We start from the raw sequence: 20,919 nt of genomic DNA, 5'->3' as shown, positions 1-20,919 counted from the left end.
GATTTACTGATTATATTGACAATTGATGAAGCTTTCACTGATATTAGTGCAGGGAAATTTCACAGCTGAGGATGACTCCCTCATAAGAGACCATATATATTATTGAAATAAATAATTTTACATCATCTGTTAGGGAACATAAAGTTTTTCATCCTGTATTTGCCATGGAAGCTATCTGACTTGAAGACAAAATCATGACCATGAGCTTAGTGACACCCAAATTTTAGGGTTCCTTCTCAGCATGGCTATCAAATTATAGATTTGTGAGTCATTATTTCAATGAGTAGAACTAGCACCAGATAAGATGAGTGCCTTGTTTATTTGGCACTGATAGAAACAAATCTTCATAAATGAATTTTCAGATAAATTTGTATTTTAAATGCTGAAAATTGTTTTTTCATGTCTAAAATGCATTATTGTATCATAAGATAATTCCATGGAGCATAATTTACACTTCATTTGGTATCATTATGAACAGTCAAGGGCACCTGCTGGGTTGTGGACTCAATCCCCAGTAGGGGTGATGCAGGAGGCAGCTGATCAATGATTCTCTCTCACCATTGATGTTCCTATCCCTCTCCCTCCTTTCTGAAATCAATAAAAATATATTAAAAAAATAAATATGTTCATAGAAAAACTCACAAGGACATATACAAAAAAATGAATAGTAGTATTGACTGAGAAAAACGGATAAGCCTCGAAGAACCTGGGAGATGCGGGCAAAACCACACCTTCACCCGAGGCGTTGCAGCCTCTGATCAGGTCAGCCTCCCTCAAGTTTCTCTTTGGCAATCCTTCTCAATATCCACATGAATTTCCTCAGGATTTTATTACAAATGCAGATTCTGATTCAGCAGCTCTGAGGTGGAGCCTGACATTCTATATTTCTAACAAGTGCCTGGGTGAGGTTGATGCTCTGGTCTCTTCGAAGGAGAGAGAGCTCTGTCTATTGGTACTGGCCTTGTGGTTCCAGATCCCACGAGCACTGGTTATAGCACAATTCTTCCCTTGGGATACTCATGAAATTAATAGATTAAACGTCTTCCCCTCCCCAACATGAGATAACTCGGATTACTGTTTCTTGCAACCAGAGCCCTGATTAAACCCCCTCATAGCCAACTGTAAGTTCTGTAAGATCAGGGGATACTTGTTAGCCAGCTTTGTAGCCCCCAAAGCACCTACACTTGTGCTGGGCACACACTGAGCACTCAAACAATTTTCAAACAAATGAATTAAACAACTAAGGACAAAACTACCTCTTTCGCCCTAGCTGGTTTGGCTCAGTGGATAGAGCGTCGGCCTGCGGACTGAAGGATCTTGGGTTCGATTCCCATCAAGGCCGCATGCTCAGGTTGTGGGCTTGATCTCCAGTAGGGGGCGTGCAGGAGGCAGCCGATCAATGATTCTCATCATTGATGTTTCTATCTCTCCCTCTCTGAAATCAATAAAAATATATTTTAAAAAATACACTAGAAAACGATCTCTTCCTCTAAATGTATAATGAATGCAACAACCTTGATTCTAATGGCAGGATCCAGTTAGGACCCCAACCACACAGACTATGCTACCTGGCAGTCAGTGAGGGCAAGTGGGGATTCAGATTCTGCCCCATCTAGTTTCCCAGTGCTAGACTGGCAGATCCTGCTTCTCCCCACTTGTCTGAGTGTGTGTGTGTGTGTGTGTGTGTGTGTGTGTGTGTGTGTGTGTGTCTCGGGGATGCATAAGGTTCTTGCTAAAGAAAGTTTCAATTACATGTTTTAGCATACTTATTTTGAAAAATCAAGTGCTCAACCCTTTTCAAGATTTTATTTTTACTGTACACAATGGAATCATGTACAAAATGGTATTTACTCCAGAATTTCATTATTTCTAACTTGTCAGTCTCTTCATGACATGACAGAGGTCCCATTTAAAAAACAACTTACTTCAGTCTAACCTAAATAATATCAAACTAATCCGTACCTGAAATGTGTGTTATTTCATCTTTTATATCCTTAATCTCAGCTTGGACTATTGTTAAATTAGATATTTTTTCATGTAAGAAAGCAATTTCTTTTTCTCTTTGTAGTAAGTCAGCAACCAGTCTCCCAATGCGTAGTGTTAAATCATTTACCAACGGTTCCAAACGGGAAAAGTCCTTCTTTAGATTATACACCTTAGGCTTTAGATCATTTGCAAAAGTCACTGTCTTCAGAACTTTAGCTCTGTCACTTTCTAAGCTTAACAACCTGTCTGTGTGCTTGTTGAAGTCACTCTTTAGCTCCGAAAGCATCTTCTTAACAGAGTTAATTCTCTGTGAATTTTCAGATGCTGTCTTTCGGAGCATTGCTGTTCGGTCAATGCTGCTGGAAAGGAGATCACCTATGTTTTTTACTGTATTTTTTTCTGTTTTTTCTATTTTACTTTCCAGTTCTTGCACAGAGTCTGTCAAGGATGTTATATCAGTTACTAAACCTGAAATACGGCGTAGATCTGTCTTTATAGTTGTAATCTTGAGACCAACATCTTTTGCCGTGGAAGTTGTACTTTGGTCTACTTTTGTAATATCTTGTGAAAGAGTCGTCAAATTGTTGTTCAATATGCCCTGTTTTTCAGTTATCCTGTTGGACCAAGTTTTCAACTCATAAATTTCCTCCTGTAGATGCTTCAGATGAGCAATTATTTGAAAAGACTTCCATTGTTCCATGATAGCTTCAGACTTCTGACACTATAAGAAAATATAATACCACAGTAACTAAGTTGATTAAGATCTCAACAGTTAAAATTTAACTTAAATTTTGTTAATCCTCACCCGAGGGTATTTTTCCATTGATATTTAGGGAGAGTGTAAGAGAGAGGGAAAGACAGAGAGAAACATCGATGTGAGAGAAACACACACATCGATTGGTTGCCTCCTGTACGAGCCCCAACCAGGGGAGGAACATGCAACCAAGGTACCTGCCCTTGACCGGAATCGAACGCTGACGTTCTATCCACTGAGCCAAACCGGCTGGGCTCGACTTAAATTTTATGTTAGTTTTAACCATAATTTCACTGCTCCTCTGGAAAGCATTTGATAAAAGATGTATTAAGTATATTACTAATGAATAAGAAGGAAAACTAAGGAAATATAAAATGTTACTAAGAATGACATTTTTCAGTTATTATTTTTGTACTATCAATCCTCTGTACAGTGACAAAATGAACTAAATAATAGTGACTTATTTTTCTGTTGCTGGAGAAGGGAGGAGCCTTCTAGATGAGCACTGGTAGAATTGGAGGGTCAAACAAGGCACTATAACTTCTGAGACATAAATTGTGTGTAGTTATAACAACTGCCAGAATGAATGTCCAAGACACTTTAAATACAATTACCGTCCTATTACTTTTATGAATAATTTTCTGGGGTATCTATCTTGAATAGTTCAATTTAACTAATTCTTAAGTTCCTAATATGTTAGTAGGCATGCCAGGTGTGAGAGACATAAAGATGAGTACAGCTTAGGCTTGAGATGGCGAACCTATGACATGCTTGTCAGAGGTGACACGTGAACTCATTTTTTTGGTTGATTTTTCTTTGTTAAATGACATTTAAATATATAAAATAAATATCAAAAATATAAATCTTTGTTTTACTATGGTTGCAAATATAAAAAAATTTCTATATGTGGCACGGCACCAGAGTTAAGTTAGGGTTTTTCAAAATGCTGACACACCGAGCTCAAAAGGTTCGCCATCATTGGTAGGCTGTGGTCTCAATTCAGTTTATTGGTTTAGTAGAGAAGACAGGTGAAAAACAAAACAACAAATAACAAAAGCTATCTCCACGGTTCCAAAATTCCATGATTCCAAATACAAGTGGTTCTCAGTTCTTGTATGTTTCAATGCCATTGTCCTTCCCCACCATCCACTGTATACTGATATCTCTGAACTGTCTTTTTGGTTTAACTTGGACACATTAGCTGATGAACATTTTGAGTGCCTGGCATTATTTCAAGTTGTTTTTGTTGTTGGCGGTGGTGTGTGCAGGAGGCAACCAGTCAATGTGTCTCTCCCACATCAATGTTTCTCTCCCCCCGCCCCCACCTTTTGATAGAGAAGTTAAATTGTGAAAATGTCATTGCAGCTATGGCAATAAGGGACAGCCACAAATGGGAAGGAAATCGAGTAGTGATTGCAAAACCACGTTTTATTTTTAAGGGGAAAGTTTTGCAATAAAATGTATTCGCTAAAACAGAAGATCCCCAAGGGTGAAAAGAGATGGCTTACTTTCACCTATTTCATTACTAGGTTATCATTTATTAATGTATCTACTCTGTAAATGTTGTTTAATAGCATATAATTAAGATACCTCAGAAAGAGCTAAGTTTATTCTTAAAGGATAAGATCACTAAGAAGCTGCTAGTAAGCCTCTTTGTTTTACTTGGTAGCTTACAAAAGCAATTTATCAAGAACTTCCACTGACCTTTACTAAAATATAAACTCGATACATACACTGTAGGAATTGTCTACTAATTGTTTTACTGAATTATTTTTAAGAATTACTTATGGCTTGCTTAAGCTACTTAGTTAGGATGTACAGAAGACAGGGAGAGTCTACTAGTACCAGTAGCAGTTCAAAAGATTCAGCCAATAATTTGAATATTTACCAAGTTATATATATGCTAGAGGCCCGGTGCATGAAATTCGTGCAGGGGGGGGGCGGGGGGAGGTCCCTTAGCCTGGCCTGTGCCCTCTCGTCATCTGGAAGCCCTTGGGGACATTCCTCTCACAGTCTGGGACCCCTTGCTCCTTACCGCCTGCCTGCTCGCTGCTCCTTACTGCTTGGCTCGCTGCTCCTTAGCGTTGCCACAGAGGTGGGAGAGGCTGCCGCCACCGCCACTGTGCTCGCCAGCCGTGAGCCTGGCTTCTGGCTGAGTGGTGCTCCCACTGTGGGAGCACACTGACCACCAGGAGGCAGCTCCTGCATTGAGAGTCTGTCCCCTGGTGGTCAGTGCGCATCATAGTAACCAGTCGTTCTGGTTGTTCCGCCGTTAACGGTTGCTTAGGCTTTTATTATATAGATGCAAAGTACTAAGCTAGATTGTCCTACAATGATAAATATTGTCTGGATATACAAACATAACAACATGGTGTCAGGGAATGATTTCTGGGTCCAATTGGCTTTCCAAAAACTTTGCTAAAAAAATCTTTGAACTGCACTAAACGACCTGGAAAATGTCTCTAAAATTTAAGACCACTTTAAGCCTGAAGGAATCATATCATTTGGTACAATTCCCTCATTTTACAAATTAAAAACCTCAAAATCAATTGCCCAAGAACACACACTTGGTGGCAAAGCCTAGGTCAGAAGATTCCCAACTAAGGTTCTTTCTCCTCCCCTGCTTTCTCACTCTTTCCTAAACATTGATTAATTCCTTCTTATGCCCAAGGCCCAAACAATTTTAGGTCACAGTTACAACTTTTGAGTGACTCACAGTCTAGTTTAATAGCGATATGGTAGTCGTTACTTGGCTACCACCAAGTTTGGCTGAATTACAGCTTTTTGAATCCTTAGGGTAGTTCTACTTACAGGTTCCTTGTGATTTTTTTCCCTCCCCTGGTTGAACAGCAGTGGGTTGCATCGAATAGTGTGAGGTCAGTGGCCTCTGGAGTTGGACAGACCCAAAAGCTTGTTTGCAAGATTCTTAATCTTGCTGAGTCTCAATGTCCTCATTTGTAAAATGGGTCATAGTTAGCAAAGCTGTGGTGAGAACGCTAATGAACAAAATAAACTAACAAACAAAACAGAAACAAACTCATAGATACAGAGAACAGACTGACAGCTGTCAGAGGGGAGAAGTTAGGGGGGCTGGGTGAAACAGGTGAAGGGATTCAGCAAAAACACCACCACCAAAAACTCATAGACACAAACAACAGTATGGTGATTACCAGAAGGAAAGCGGGTGGGAGCAGGTAGGGGAGGATAAATGGTGATGGAAGGAGACTTGGCTTAGGGTGGTGAACACACAATATATAGATGGTGTATTATAGAATTGTACCCCTGAAACATATAAATTTATTAACCAATGTCACCCCAATAAACTCAATTAAAAAAAAGGAAAAAAAGACATGCCAAGTGCCTGGATGACGTGACTCAGTGGTTGAGCACTGACCTAAGAACCAGGAGGTTATGGTTCCATTCCCCGTCAGGGCACTGGAGCATGCAGGAGGCAGCCCATCCATGGTTCTCTCGCATCACTGATGTTTCTATCTCTCTCTCTCCCTCTCACTTCCTCTCTGAAATCGACAAAAACATATTTTAAAAAATCATGATGATGTATCAAATATGGTGATAGGCCAAACAATTAAGTAAATAGAAATGAAGGATACAAGAGATCACATCTCTCTGACAGGATGGAGGTTGAAAGAACAAACTCCAGCTAACTTTATAATCTATTTTATTAGTACAAAAATAAAAACAAAGAAATACAATTTTGTCAGTGCACACAGACAAGAACTTAGACATTCAGAACTCAAGGAATTTATGTTAAGATTCCAGAAATTAATGCTGTGACTTTTAATAGAAAGACTCTTCCATTTTTATGACCCACGGCTATCCACCGTAATAGAACGTATTTGGGATTTCTCCCAAAATGTGTAAATTTACATAGTACAACTACCTGACCATAACTACCTTTTGTAACTGATTGCTTTCAAGTTGTTTGTGCTTAATTCCACTGAAACTGCATTACAAAAAGGGACTACAGTTGGTTATTGGCAAGAATAAACAAGAATAGTACTTCCATATACAGTTGTCTCAGTTTTCAACACCAAGTTTGGACACTCTTGATATATCAGTTTACCAATAAAAGTCTCATGTGTTCCCCCCAATCCTGCACATTTCTGATTATCGTTATTAGAAAAATACGGCTAGGTCTCTGCTTAATCACCTTGGTATGCCTGTCTTATTCCTTGTGACTCTATTACGTAATTTTGAGTAAAATAAATCACTATGTGAAACAAATATGTTTGGGTAATTAGTTTGGGGACCCTTTAAAATAATGACATACTTTTAATTACCCTAATTGTCACCATTTCTCTCTCTTTTTTAAATGTTTATTTTTTGTGTACCTGGCTCACTGTGGGGAGTGGTCCTGGGGCAAAGGAGAGAGGGTGGAGCAGAGCCTGAAAAGCAGAACCTTTTATTTTAATTTTTTAAAAAATATGTTTTTATTGATTTTTAGAGAAAGGAAAGGAAAGGGAGAGATAGAAACCCCGATCAGCTGCCTCCTGCAAGTCCCCTACTGGGGATGGAGCACACAACCAGGGCATGTGCCTTGACCACCTAGGAATCGATGGGTGACTTCTTGGTGCATAGGTTCAGCCACACCAGCTGGGCAAGCAGAACCTTTTAAATTTGTTTCATCAAATCCTGTGCCTGTGTGAAGAGGCTGAAGGTTGCACCTCTGGATGAGAAAGTAACCACTCAGGCTTGGGGAAGGCGAGTGAAGGGGATGCCTGGAGAGCTGTGAGATGTTGGGAAGCTGAACTAGTCCCCAGAAAGGGGAAGCAGAGGTGGCAGGCTGGCTCTCATTTCTCGTCTTGCTGCCTTTTCCTCTTTAAAACAGGCCACAGGCTTATTGGTCTATGTTCTCGATAGAGTAATTTACCTAGAGATCCTGTATCTAGCAAACTCAGGAGTCTGTAACACAGTCAAAACTTTAAAAAAAAAAAAAGCCCAGCTATACAGAGATATTCCAAAAGTCCATATTTAAAGCATACACATGTCATTCCTAGGAAAAGCCTTAAAAAAAAAACCCCAAAAACAAACAGAACAAAAAAAAACCCCTCAACCATATGGGGGGGGGGGCAAAAGTAGGCTTACAGTTGTTTGTATGGAAAATAATACACTAATGAATAAATAATAATACAAGAATAAACTTTTGCTTACTCACAACTGTAAACCTACTTTTGCCCCACTCTATATTACTCTTATTTAAAAATTCTTACAAGTATCTATAACACAGTTTAGAACCTTAACAAAAAGTAAAAACATTTCCAGGGTTCCATAGTTTTCAAAAAGTGCATGTTAATTCATCGCAAAGTACCCCAATCTTGCTCTTGGGCATGTTATTTTTTTAGTTTAGACAAAATTCCTATGAACTCCGTGGTCTGGATTCTTAGCCTGTAGTAAATTACAAGGGAAATGAAGGCCCGGCTGAGGCTGGCACTTCACCGACCCACCTGACAGTAACAGGTCAGTGGGTCACCTTTTCAGGTGACAGAAGAGATATAAGTAGACATAAGGTTTGACTTTTGCTTACTCACAACTGTAAACCTACTTTTGCCCCACTCTATATTACTCTTATTTAAAAATTCTTACAAGTATCTATAACACAGTTTAGAACCTTAACAAAAAGTAAAAACATTTCCAGGGTTCCATAGTTTTCAAAAAGTGCATGTTAATTCATCGCAAAGTACCCCAATCTTGCTCTTGGGCATGTTATTTTTTTAGTTTAGACAAAATTCCTATGAACTCCGTGGTCTGGATTCTTAGCCTGTAGTAAATTACAAGGGAAATGAAGGCCCGGCTGAGGCTGGCACTTCACCGACCCACCTGACAGTAACAGGTCAGTGGGTCACCTTTTCAGGTGACAGAAGAGATATAAGTAGACATAAGGTTTGAAAAAATAGCAAACTGGGGTCACTTAGTGAGGAGGTAAACACCCCTCATTAGCTACTAGACTCGAGATATTAATATATTTGGGTCCAATGGGTGAAATTCATAATAATGACCAGTAATTATTAGAAAAACATGAAAAATATTAAGGATATTACTTTAAAAAAAGTATATATATATATAAAGAATTATTTCTATTTAAAATGATTAAAATGAAATAAGTTGTATTGCTTAGAGATAAGCTTTGATTGTCTGGATAATACACTTCTGTGGACATCTCACCGCTTTCCCAATAATGTAGGGTAAGTGAGACATATCAAAATAACACAGAAGCATGGAACTAATAAATTGATGTACAATAATATGGTTCATCAGAATAAATGTAGTGCGTTTAAAGGTCACTATCAATTCCTTTATTTTCTAGATTACGTTCTTTTAAAGTTCCCTTTTCCCCTGCACTTGAATATACTATAAAGTCATGAACTTTTCCTTTCAGAACGTCCAGTTCATTTTGCATCTTTAATATGCTGTTGTCGTACTGAAGTCCTTCAAGAGTTTTCTGCATCTCCATGATCTCAGATACTGCTTTCAGCATATCATCTTCCATATTGAACATCTGAAGAGTTAAATCTTCCATTTTCTTTTCTGTCCCTATCAGATCCTGAGAGACTCTGAGAACAGAGCGAATTGCACTTTCAATGGTTGGCAAATGTGTCTTGCATTCCTCAACTTTGGGTTCGTAGTTGGAAAGCTTATTAGTCAGGTCTTCATCTCTGGCCAAGAGAGCATGCTGTTCCTCTTCCAACTTTTCCACTGCTTTTGCATCAGAGCCCAGCTGCTCTTCGACTCGCAGAAGATCCTCTTCTTCTTGTCTTTTCACTGTTCTGATATTTCTGAGTGTGCTGTCTTCCAGATCTTTTACCCTTTCCGTGAGCAACTTTATTCCTTGTTCAGCTGAGTTAATTTGGACAGTCACTTGCGAATGCATATGCTTTGATTCTGATTTGAAAGTGTCTGTATCAGCATTCATTTCTTCCAGGCTTCTCTCCCAGAAATTTGTGACATTTTGGAATTTCTCATTAAGGCTTTGCATCTTTTGAGCGAGCATCTCTTCACTAATTTGAATGTCATGCATGATATGCTGGAGGCTGGATACTTCCTGTTCAACCTGGGTCACCAAAGACATGGATGATGTAGCTTCTTGCAGGATACTTTCAGTAGACTCAAGCTGCATTTATAACACAAAACAATTCCCAAGGCTACTTAATAACTTTTATATTAGGGAAACATACTTTAACAGTCACGTGCCAATTTCAAATTCTGAAGATGTCTAAAATACCAAGTATATCAGAGCCACACTGGCAAAAAACATTTATTACTTTCACGTTGTTTTAACGTATTTAAATTTAATAGATTAGCACTATGGCAGAGAAATATACCTGAACTTATAATCCTAAATATTTGCACATTTTCATGGAGGGATATTCAACTGAAAGATAATGCTAAAGGGAGCCTGGAGTATAGCACATTTCTTTCTTTTTTTACTCCAATGAAAAGCAACTTAGTTGTTATTTCTATGGCTATTTGAATTTTTAAGAAACTGTAAGTTAGTTATACAATTTTTTCACTTTTCTAAATCCAATGATTCTGGAAGAGTTTCTGCCTGAAAAAAAAATTGGTTGACCGACCTTTGTGGAGAAGATACCAGAATCAGATCTTACAAATATCACAAAGGCAAAATGAAGAAAAAGCTAGTGTAGTGAGACAACTATGTCAAATAGCAAAGTGTCCTAAATATCTGTAAATTATGGTAAGCTCCTGGCATGTCCTCATGTGTCTGGAACATAGGTAGACGAGGTTGTGCGTCTCTCTTAGTCTATACTTACAAAGATAACAGCCTTAGAGACACAGGAAGGACTAGAAATGAATATTAATTTATCAAATGTTTGCAGCCTTGTGTTGAAGACTTAATACTGTTCAAGACACAGTTCTGCCCTTAAGCAGCTTAGTGTAATTGGGGTGAAAGCCAAGTCTATATACGCTATGATAGGGGAAGAACTATGGAAGCACTTACATGGGGCACCCAAACGAGACTGATGATCAAGGAAAGTATTCTAGAAGCATTATCTAGTATCTGCTTCTAATTACTTCCTCCCTAAATCATCCTACACACTACAGTCAAATTAAGCTTTTAGGAACTGCTATGTATATCGTGGTACAATATGATGTTTCCTAAAATATTGGTACAATATGATGTTTTCTAGGTTCAAGTCTCAAATTCTATAACCTCTCTCTATACTTGTCTTCCCTCCTCTTTGCTTAGCTGAGTTCTGTCCTTCCTTCAAGGCTCAGACCAGATCTCAGCTCTTCAGTGCAGCATTCTCCCATAACCCTAGTCCAGTGATGGCGAACCTATGACACGCGTGTCAGAGGTGACACGCGAACTCATTTTTTTTTGGTTGATTTTTCTTTGTTAAATGGCATTTAAATTTATACAATAAATATCAAAAATATAAGTCTTTGTTTTACTATGGTTGAAAATATCAAAAAAATTTCTATATGTGACATGGCACCAGAGTTAAGTTAGGGTTTTTCAAAATGCTGACACGCTGAGCTCAAAAGGTTCGCCATCACTGCCCTAGTCTCACAGCCCGAACTCCTGTACAGCAGCACATACTGTATTATGTATTTGTCACCTATTTGGCACTCAGCACATATGATTCAAGAATTTTTGAGTGTTCACTCTGGGCAGGACCTGTGCTAGACACTGGACATAAAATTATAGATATAGTATAGTCCCTGACTTCACAATTTGGCAGGGGAGACAGAGATTTGGATCTTTTATATTCTAGAGTTCCAGTAAGACTTATTGAGTGTCCTTTGTTTCATTATTATATAGAGATATAGGAATATAGAGATACAAGACACTGTGATTGGCCTAAAGATCAGAAAAGGAGTCAATTAACAACAACAAAATCACAATAGATTATGACTTGTGTTATGAGAGAATTAGCACGGGAGAATGGATGCTTAAGGAGAGGTAGAAGTCTGGATCTCAGTGAGAGAAGGCTTAGGAAGTGACTCGGAAATCTGACCCCTTAACAGACTGATGAATGAGACAGTGAAGATAGGAGAGCTTCTAAATTCCTTAGGCGAAGAGAGCATATCTGGCACATTTTTGTAGTCCTCGTATCTCGAGGTATAAAGAACATGTTTGCTGATGTTTAGGAAGAAGAATGGTGTCCAGCCGGCATGGCTCAGGGGCTGAGCGTCGACCTATGAACCAAGAGGTCACGGTTTGATTCCTAGTCAGGGCACATGCCCAGGTTGGGGCTCAATCCCCAGTGGGGGGCGTGCAGGAGGCAGCTGATGAATGATTCTCTCTCATCATTGATGTTTCTGTCTCTCTCTTCCTCTCCCTTCCTCTCTGAAATCAATAAAAATTTATTTTAAAAAAAAAAGAAAGAAAAAGAAAGAAGAATGGCCATAAACCTTCTGGGCCCACCCCCATCATACCTGAAGCAGTTCCAGGTGACAGCTGGGAGCAATGTGCAACCCCACTGAATAATGTAATAGGACCACTTTGAAACCTTGTTTACAAATTATCTTCAGTGCACACATGTAGCCACAATACAAGTTCCTTTAAAAGCCAATTTTGAGAAATACTTATACTTTGGTAATACTGCTAGGTTTAGTTGTCTTGTTAGCAGCATTTTGAAGAGGCAAGCTTATCTTCCCCAAAGGTAATTTCCTACCTGGACTGTTCATCAGAGCGTCACTATATTCTGGGGCATATATCTCAAGAGTCCCAAAAGTTCAAAAGGATAACAAGGTTTCAGGATTTAATTTGAAAACATATACAGTGACTAGTATACCACAACAGCTGTCATTTATGGGCTGCCAATATATTCTAATAGTTTTTCATTTTTTTAAAGAGAGTGAATACCTTAAATTTATTACTGCTTGAAAGTTTTCAAAGAGTTTACATATGTATTGTATCTCATCTGATCCGTACACAAATTTTGTTATTCTCATTTAATGAATGAGGAAACGGAGGCCAAGAGGAGTTCAGGTGATTTTTTTCTGAGGTGATGTAGTTGTGAGGGCGTCCAGGTCTAGTTGTTTTTTCCTCCTACGGCACGACGCTAGCCGTGAGGATCAGCTTTGTGAGAAGGCAGCTGTTGTTAAAGTACTCCTAGGCAGGCTGGGAGAGAAAGAGCTATGCAAAGACTGAATATTTTTTGGATCCTATGATAATATATATTTTAATAGTTAAAAAATCTGCTTTAAAAAGCATTTTATTTGCTACCAATTTTTTTCATTTAAAAAGGAAATCTTTCTTCAAAATTTGCTTTCCATAGCTTTTAAGCACATTCAGTTTCTGTTTTCTGACATTTTTTTTCTATCATCATCTCCCTGATGAGAGGGGCCTCCAACAATTATAACCAGATTCCAACTTGAGCTCTACATCAAAATACCAATTCTTTTTTTAAAAAATATTTTTTTTATTGATTTTTTACAGAGAGGAAGGGAGAGGGATAGAGAGTTAGAAACATCGATCAGCTGCCTCCTGCACACTCCCTACTGGGTATGTGCCTGCAACCAAGGTACATGCCCTTGACCGGAATCGCAGGCCGACGCTCTATCCATTGAGCCAAACCGGCCAGGGCAAAATACCAATTCTTGCAGCTCCTTCCCAGAGGCCCCTAAGCTCACATTCGATCCCCTGGCATGTTCGAGGGGATGTATGATTATCATCCACGGCTTTTACCTTCTGAGGGAATTATATGCCCATTTTGTGCATGAAGCTGCAGGAACTTAGACACTTTATTTTTTTTTCTGTTTATTTTTATAACAATTCTTTTTTTTTTTTAATTGATTTTTTACAGAGAGGAAGGGAGAGATAGAGAGTTAGAAACATCGATCAGTTGCCTCCTGCACATCTCCTTCTGGGGATGTGCCCACAACCCAGGTACATGCCCTTGACCGGAATCGAACCTGGGACCTTTCAGTCCGCAGACCGATGCTTTATCCACTGAGCCAAACCGGTTTCGGCTTATAACATTCTTGCTCACCCTGGTGCCAGACACAAGTCCTATCTACCTTATGACTTAAGTAAAGATATCGTGCATGAAGAAATGAACAAACAAGATATGTTTCCCAATGATACTTTGGTCCCCAGTAGCCAGGCAAGGCCCACAGATGTCTCGTTGATTACAGCAGACCCTCTCCTGAGAAGTGTAGTAGTTAACATTTTTTTAATCGGTTGCACATTTCTAAGAATCACAGAAATAATGCATCTGCATTTGCAGCTTGAAGAAACACAACAAAGACATGGATTTCAATTTTCATTTGGCTACAAAATCAATATTTATTTTTAGGTTAATCAGTCTTATATGCACACATATATGTTTACCAAGCAGGAAGTAAAGAATAAAACACTGATGAAACTTTGCCCAACAAATGCTTTTCCTATTCTAATTTTATACCAAAATATCAAGCATATACACTTGATATTTAAATAGAAAATTGAGGTCACCTCAATATGAGCATGTTAAGTCTTTTCAAACAATAACAGTAGTTGTATTTTAAAAAATTATTTTCCTTTCAAAATGTAATTTAATTCTAAATTGGATTGAAGGGAGAATGTAAAAAGGTAGGGAGACCTGTGAGAGTTAAAATAGCATTGCTTAAAAGGCAAAAAAAAAAAAAAAGAATTTATGAACTGGGGTAGAATGATGATAGGAGGAAGGAAAGTGGAAAAAAATCTTCCCAAATAAGACAATTAATAATTACCTTTTCTGAAATTAAACTGATTTTACTTTGAAGCCCTTGGAATTCGTTGTTTTCTATTTTCAGTAATTGGTATTCGTTTTCCACCTTTGCAAACTTTTCCGATTGTTGAAATACAAACCTGGAAAAGAAAAAAAAATCACTATCTTACCTAATTCATATCTATTTAAGTCTGAATTTTAAAGGAGTATTTTATACCCACTTCTGGTAAGGACGACATAAATTCTGGTATGGGTACTGGCAGCTTTTATTACTTTATTTCAATAAATATTTAGGTAGGTAGTGGTTAAATGGTACTACTCATGCAAAGATGAATGAAACTGCTCCTGTTCAAGTTCACAGCTAGCTTAGTGAGCAAGACGGTGTGATAGTTGTAATAGATATATGCAGAATATTTTGAAGGAGGAAATAATGAATTATTTATTTTTTTAAAGGTCTTAGTCTTTGCCTTTTTATTAATTAATTAATTTTTTTACAGAGAGGAAGGGAGAGGGAGAGTTAGAAACATCGATGAGAGAGAAACATCGATCAGCTGCCTCCTGCACACCCCCTACTGGGGATGTGCCCGCAACCAAGGTACATGCCCTCGACCGGAATTGAACCGAGGACCCTTCAGTCCACTGGCCAACACTCCATCCGCTGAGCCAAACCGGTTAGGGCAATAATGAATTATTTAGAAAAAAAATGTGATCTCTACTATTTTGCCTATGTAAAAAAAAGCATTTTTAAATGAAAATGTAAAAGAGAAAAAAAAGCAAGCAGTGGAATGGAAGAAGACATGATGGTGATTAGAAGTTGCAAAATAACCAGACTCAAAACTGATGAACACAGGAGTCACTGTTAAAGTGACAATAGAACACATATGCAGTGCAAGGCGTATCATATACACAATTGTTTATAATAAGAAATACACGTCATATCGATGTACTTTGGATGTCCTAAAATTGGAGTGTTTTTCCATCTGGCAGATAGTGCAGGGTAGAAGCATGAAAAAGTTATCCCAGTTTTAAAAACTATAAATGGACTGTTTTGTGTTTAGAACTTGAAATGAGCAAGCACAAAAGACATGCTTCGAATATAGTACCATTCTGGTCCATCTACTTTGACTCAATTCTTTGGGATCTGAAGGAGCAGCAGTTGAAATTCTTCGTGTGTTTGATGCATCCAAAAGCAGTGGAGGGTTGGGAGGAGGGGGGCAAAAAGGGAGAAAATGGGAGTCATCTGTAATGCTGTCCACAATAAAAAGAAAAAAAGAATAATAGCATGACACAGCCAGCCATTTTTCTATCATATTAAATTTTTAATAAATTTCTGCTATTAGTACAAAAAAAAAAAAAAGGCAGTGGAGCCCTGTTCAGGTGGCTCAGCTGGCTGGAGTATCATCCTGTACACCAAAAGGTTGCAGGTTCAATTCCTGGTCAGGGCACATGCCCAGGTTGTAGGTTCGATCCTGGATGGGGTGCATACAAGAGGCAACCTATCAATGTTTCTCTCTCTCTCAAATCAATAAAAACATATCCTCGAATGAGGATTGAAAAAAAAAAAAAGGCAGGTGGAGCAAAACCCGTGAAGCCAGTGTCTAAATCGGAGTACACAGACCAGTGGTTCAAAAGCTTTGCTGCATATTGGAGTCACCTGGCAGTTTTAAAAAAGTCTGATCCCTGGGTCACACACACAGAAATTCTGATGTAATTGGTTGGGGATTTGACTTGGATATTGTAAAATTTAAAAGCTTTCCAGGTTATCCGAATGCTCAGCAAAGTAAAAACCACTAATTGACACTGGTTTGTGAAATTGACTTCGGAAGTCAAACATTTAAAGATCCCAAAATTCAATGGAGGGGTAGAAGATATGAGCTTTGTGCATCATTGCAAAGGTGGTGACATTTCAAACTCATAAATGTCATCATTATGCTGTTTCTATAAAACTATTCAGAACTAAAATAGACTTTTTGCTTTTTAAACAAATGTTTACAATGTCAGATGAAATAAATTTATTTTAGTGATGGCTCCCATCCATTCTATAACACTGAATGTGCTAATAGGAACTTTTAAATAAAACTTCTGGTTATTAGAAAACGCCATTATCCTAATTTTTAAAGATGGATATGTAGCCCTGGCCGGTTTGGCTCAGTGGATAGAGCGTCGGCCTGCGGACTCAAGGGTCCCAGGTTCGATTCTGGTCAAGGGCATGTACCTTAGTTGCAGGGTACATCCTCAGTAGGGGGTGTGCAGGAGGCAGCTGATTGATGTTTCTCTCTCATCGATGTTTCTAACTCTCTATTCCTCTCCCTTTCTCTCTGTAAAAAATCAGTAATATATATATATATTTTTTAAAAAGATGGATATGTAGACTTAATTCTCTTTTGATTGGTTGTTTCATTCTTGGCTTTTAAGAGGTTCTTTTCAGAGTATAGACTTATCTGAGACCAATAGACCAAGGATAGAGACCATTCTAAAGAAATACATCTAATTTCAAGGACTTTAATTCTGAAAAACTAATTTTTAAAATAGGCTTTTTAACAGGAGCAGTTCAAAGCCTTTTTACACCCATCTTCCCTAGTTTAGATGAGACAAACAATTAGGGTCTGCTAAGGGCTACAGCTTGTAGTTGAAGAAAGAAAAGAACTATAAGTAGTTCTGGAGTAAAGATTTCTATCTCTAGGGCCTTGCCTCTTCTTAGATTAATAATACTGGTTGAGTGTGGATTTGGGCAACTTTGGCTCTGCCATTTACTAGCTATATAACCTCGCTAGGTAAGCTATTGAAGTTATCTTTGCTAGTTTCCTCATCTGTCAAGAGGGGATACTACTACTGAGTTCATAGGGTTGTGGTACAGATTAAATAGGTTCTTATTTGCAAAGCTCCTAGAGACAGTGCCTAGAGCAGGGGTGGGCAACCCCTGGCACGCATGCCAAACATGGCATGCCAGTAACTTTTGCTGGCACGCGAAACCCTCTCTTATAACCTTCCATTTACAATTTTTTCTTAATATCGACTTTTTTTATTTTTCAGATAAATTCAGTGTAGGTGCATCTTAGATAAATAATTTTACATAACAAGTTATCTTAAAGACCATAGACATGGATTGACCAGAGAGGGGAAGAGCAATTTCTATGCCTCTGCCCTAACTCTCCCTACCTTCCTAGATCTGACCAGTGTTTTGGTTTCATCCACATACGCTTGTGAATCTTTGTCCTCAGTGATGAATTTTGTTAAGTCTCGTAATAGGAGTAGCCTGACGGATGAAAGTAGTAGCTTGTGCATATCTCTGAAGGTCACGATATATAAACCTGATGTAAAATCTCTGTCATCAGTGATGCAGCAGCAAAAGTCCCACTGATAATATCAAACGGGGTCATAAAGTTTCCTGTCGGATTAGCAGTGTACATGTATACATTAAAAAAATAAATGTATTTTTCACCATCATATACTGTTTTTGTCGCTCGAATGAATTTTATTTCTTCAAGGTTCTTCACATAGGTACACATTAAGAGATATCACGTAGGCGTAACATGTTCTCAAAAAATTAGGGTTGGCATGCAGAAGAATTTTGAGTCAGAGATTTTGCTGGTTTTGTCACGCACTCACAAAAAGGTTGCCCACCCCTGGCCTAGAGTGTAACACCTCAGCTGTTCTCTTGTACCCTTGCCTTTTCTTATGGACTGCATTGTGCAGCTACTTTGCCATCCTTCTGACAAGCCTATAGTGGGTGATAGAAACCCCAGGCTTGTCCCCCTTTGAAACCAGGGTAGGGTTTATAGCAAATGAAGGATGCAATGAATGGATGAGACCTCGAACAGGAAAGAGAATAGCTCTTATTCTGTTTTGGGCCTCTTCTCCTTATCATATAGGTAAAGGTCTTGAAGCCCAGCTAGTGCGGCTCAGTGGCTGAACGTTGACCCATGCACCAGGAGGTCGCTGGTTCGATTCCAGGTCAGGGCACATGCTTGGGTTGCAGGCTCACTCCAGTGGGGGCGCCTGTGGGAGGCAGCCAATCGATGTTGATGTTTCTTTCTCATAGATATTTCTATCTCTCTCCCTTCTTCTCTCTAAAATCAATAAAAACATAAATAAAAAAAAGAAAGGTCTTGGAGGCTTGGAAATGTAGGAGAAAAGGACCCAGGTTAATTGGCTACCATAGTAGGGTTTACAAAAGGAACCTTTCTGACTCCATAATCCACTGCAGTCTATAGAGACTTCATACAGATCCAGGGCCCTATAGTATTAAACTGCATTTCCACGTTGTGCTGCCTCTGCACAGCACCTTTAAGACTCTGATGGTGGCAGACAGCTGATTGAGGACTAATATTTTATAGGTGTTTCCCTGTTTCTGTTTCAACTTAATGAGAAAGAGGCAAATAACCAAAGGAAACTGTTATTATGGACCTTCAGCAAGAAAGGAAGTTTCAGGGCTACTGCTAGGGTCAGTACCCCCTTAGTCCTGTTTCATTTTTAGCCTAATACTGAATGGTCAGAAAAACATTGATTATATTCCATTTTTAAAAAATATATATATTTTTATTGATTTCGGAGAGGAAGGGAGAGGGAGGTAGAAACATCAATAATGAGAGAGAATCATGGATCGCTGCTTCCTGCACACCCCACACTGGGGATCGAGCCCACAGCCCGGGCATGTGCCCTAACCAAGAATCAAACCCTGACCTCCGGGTTCGTAGGTCGACGCTCAACCACTCAGCCAGACCGGCAGGGCAAGAATAAACTATCTTTTAGATAAAACTTCATTATCAAAAAGCTGAAAAATGGGGTTAGCCGTGATTTTGCTGTATATGACTTGTAGTGTGTTAGATGATAGACAAAACCTGAGTTAGCTGGCTGTTTAAAGAGCTTTTGACTTGCACTAGCTGGTTTGGCTCAGTGGACGGAGCGTCGGCCTGTGGACCAAAGGGTCCCAGGTTTGATTCCGGTCAAGGGCACATGCCCAGGGTTGCGGGCTCAATCCCCAGTGGGGGGCGTGCAGGAGGCAGCCAATCAATGATTCTCTCTCATCATTGATGTTTCTATCTCTCCCTCTCTCAAATCAATAAAAATATATATATAAAAAAAGAGCTTTTGACTTCTTATACATAATTATCACAAATGTGTTGAAAAAATTTTATAAAGGCAATTTAGAAATCTGTTGAAACTTCCAAGAACACATTTTTTTTTTACACTGGAACTTCTGGTTTTTAATTTACATAATTAAATAAGCTTGTAAAGTATCATTTGTGTCTTATTTAGTAACTACACAACTTTTAAACTTTTTGAAAGCAGAATTTCTTCAAAAATTTTCTTAAGAGTTTACAAACAGTATGCAAGCTAACACTCAAAGCCATATAGTCTTGGGCAACTGTTATCTCCAACATCTTATTGTTAAACTGACAAGTCAGGACTTTATCTGTTACACATTATCTACTTACTTTCTAAACAAGAATTCCAAGCCTACAGGCCTGGAGGCACTGAAGTAGAGATGTCTTGAAATCCTCCTGAGGCAGTGGAAGGGTTTAAACTTCCCCTCCCAATTTAATCTAAGTGTAAGAAGATGGATAAACTGTGTTGACAGGCACATGTATTCAATGTTGTATTTTAATAATCATGACAGTGTCAGTAAAATAAGCATTACGTATTTGACCAACTGACCTGTAGATGCTGAAGCATGTGTTCTAGAGGTAAAAAAATCTCGATGGCTTTGTTGTAATTCTAGTATTTTGAGATGCCAAATGTTTATTTGGAAAATACTTGCAAATGTCTTACCAGAATAATTTTTCATTCCTGAATTTACCATGAATACATATTTTGCTATAAACAGTGACTGAAGTCACTTCCAACTCTTGTAGCAAAAGATTTCACAAGAGCAATTAACAGTCAGCTATTTTAATAACAATCATAGAATCTGCCTGTTTTAGAAAAAAAGCTTTAGATATTGTTTTATCATTTTGCAAAGCCAGTTCAAATAAAATCTTCCTACTGAACGTAATTTCTTTGGGTCTTTACTGTAGGCACTAACAAATTCTGTGGAAAGTAACCTCACAGGGTAATCCTATCTAATAAAAGAGAAACATGGTAATTAGCCGTACGGCCGCTACCCTTCCCGTTGGCTAATCAGTGAGATATGCAAATTAACTGCCAGCCAAGATGGCGGCCGGCAGCCAGGCAGCTTGAAGCGAACAGGGAGGCTTGCTTGCTCCAGTGATGGCGGACTCCAACATTCCCCGCCTGCCTTGCCGGCCTCTCAGCTGCAACTCTAAGCAACTATGTTGCAAATATAGAAGCTAAACAAAACCCTAGAACCAGCTTTAGTCAGCCGGGCTTCAACCAGCCGGACCGCAACATTGTATCAAATACAGAAGGTAAACAAAGGCCAGAAACTGGCTTTCAGCAGCCGAGGCCTCAGAGCTAAAGCTGGCCCAGAATAAAAAAAGAAAAAGAAAAAAAGGAGTGGTTGGGAGCTTCAGTCACCCGCCAGCCTGAAAACGGCCCTCAGCC

General features: G+C 38.8%; 2 protein-coding genes across 2 annotated transcripts; both read right to left on the bottom strand.

Annotated features, from left to right (window-relative positions):
• Window positions 1-1,754: 1,754 nt before the first annotated feature.
• Window positions 1,755-14,553, bottom strand: LOC106724085 (inhibitor of nuclear factor kappa-B kinase-interacting protein). Its single transcript, XM_014530056.1, has 2 exons — window positions 14,438-14,553; window positions 1,755-2,707 (listed from the first exon to the last, which is right to left on the bottom strand). The coding sequence occupies exon 2, from the start codon at window positions 2,684-2,686 to the stop codon at window positions 1,952-1,954; it is 735 nt and encodes a 244-aa protein (XP_014385542.1). The 5' UTR covers window positions 2,687-2,707; window positions 14,438-14,553; the 3' UTR covers window positions 1,755-1,951.
• Window positions 9,032-15,531, bottom strand: LOC102250603 (inhibitor of nuclear factor kappa-B kinase-interacting protein). The gene is made up of 3 exons (XM_014530029.1): window positions 15,519-15,531; window positions 14,438-14,580; window positions 9,032-9,869 (listed from the first exon to the last, which is right to left on the bottom strand). Exons 1-3 carry the CDS (start codon window positions 15,529-15,531, stop codon window positions 9,033-9,035), a joined length of 993 nt encoding a protein of 330 aa, XP_014385515.1. The 3' UTR covers window position 9,032.
• Between the last annotated feature and the right edge of the window lie 5,388 nt (window positions 15,532-20,919).

Source organism: Myotis brandtii, unplaced genomic scaffold, assembly GCF_000412655.1.
Source record: "Myotis brandtii unplaced genomic scaffold, ASM41265v1 scaffold708, whole genome shotgun sequence".
Taxonomy (NCBI): Eukaryota; Metazoa; Chordata; class Mammalia; order Chiroptera; family Vespertilionidae; genus Myotis; species Myotis brandtii.
Note: the sequence above shows the minus strand (reverse complement) of the source record. Positions and strands in the feature narration are given on the sequence as shown.

What these genes read in the sequence shown, in the direction of transcription:
- LOC106724085 (XM_014530056.1), bottom strand. Translation starts at nt 2,686, where the DNA reads ATGGAACAATGGAAGTCTTTTCAAATAATTGCTCATCTGAAGCATCTA.
- LOC102250603 (XM_014530029.1), bottom strand. An exon ending in TCAGTTTAATTTCAGAAAAG is followed by an intron (nt 9,870 to 14,437) that starts GTAATTATTAAT and finishes TTATAAATGCAG; the next exon opens with CTTGAGTCTACTGAAAGTAT.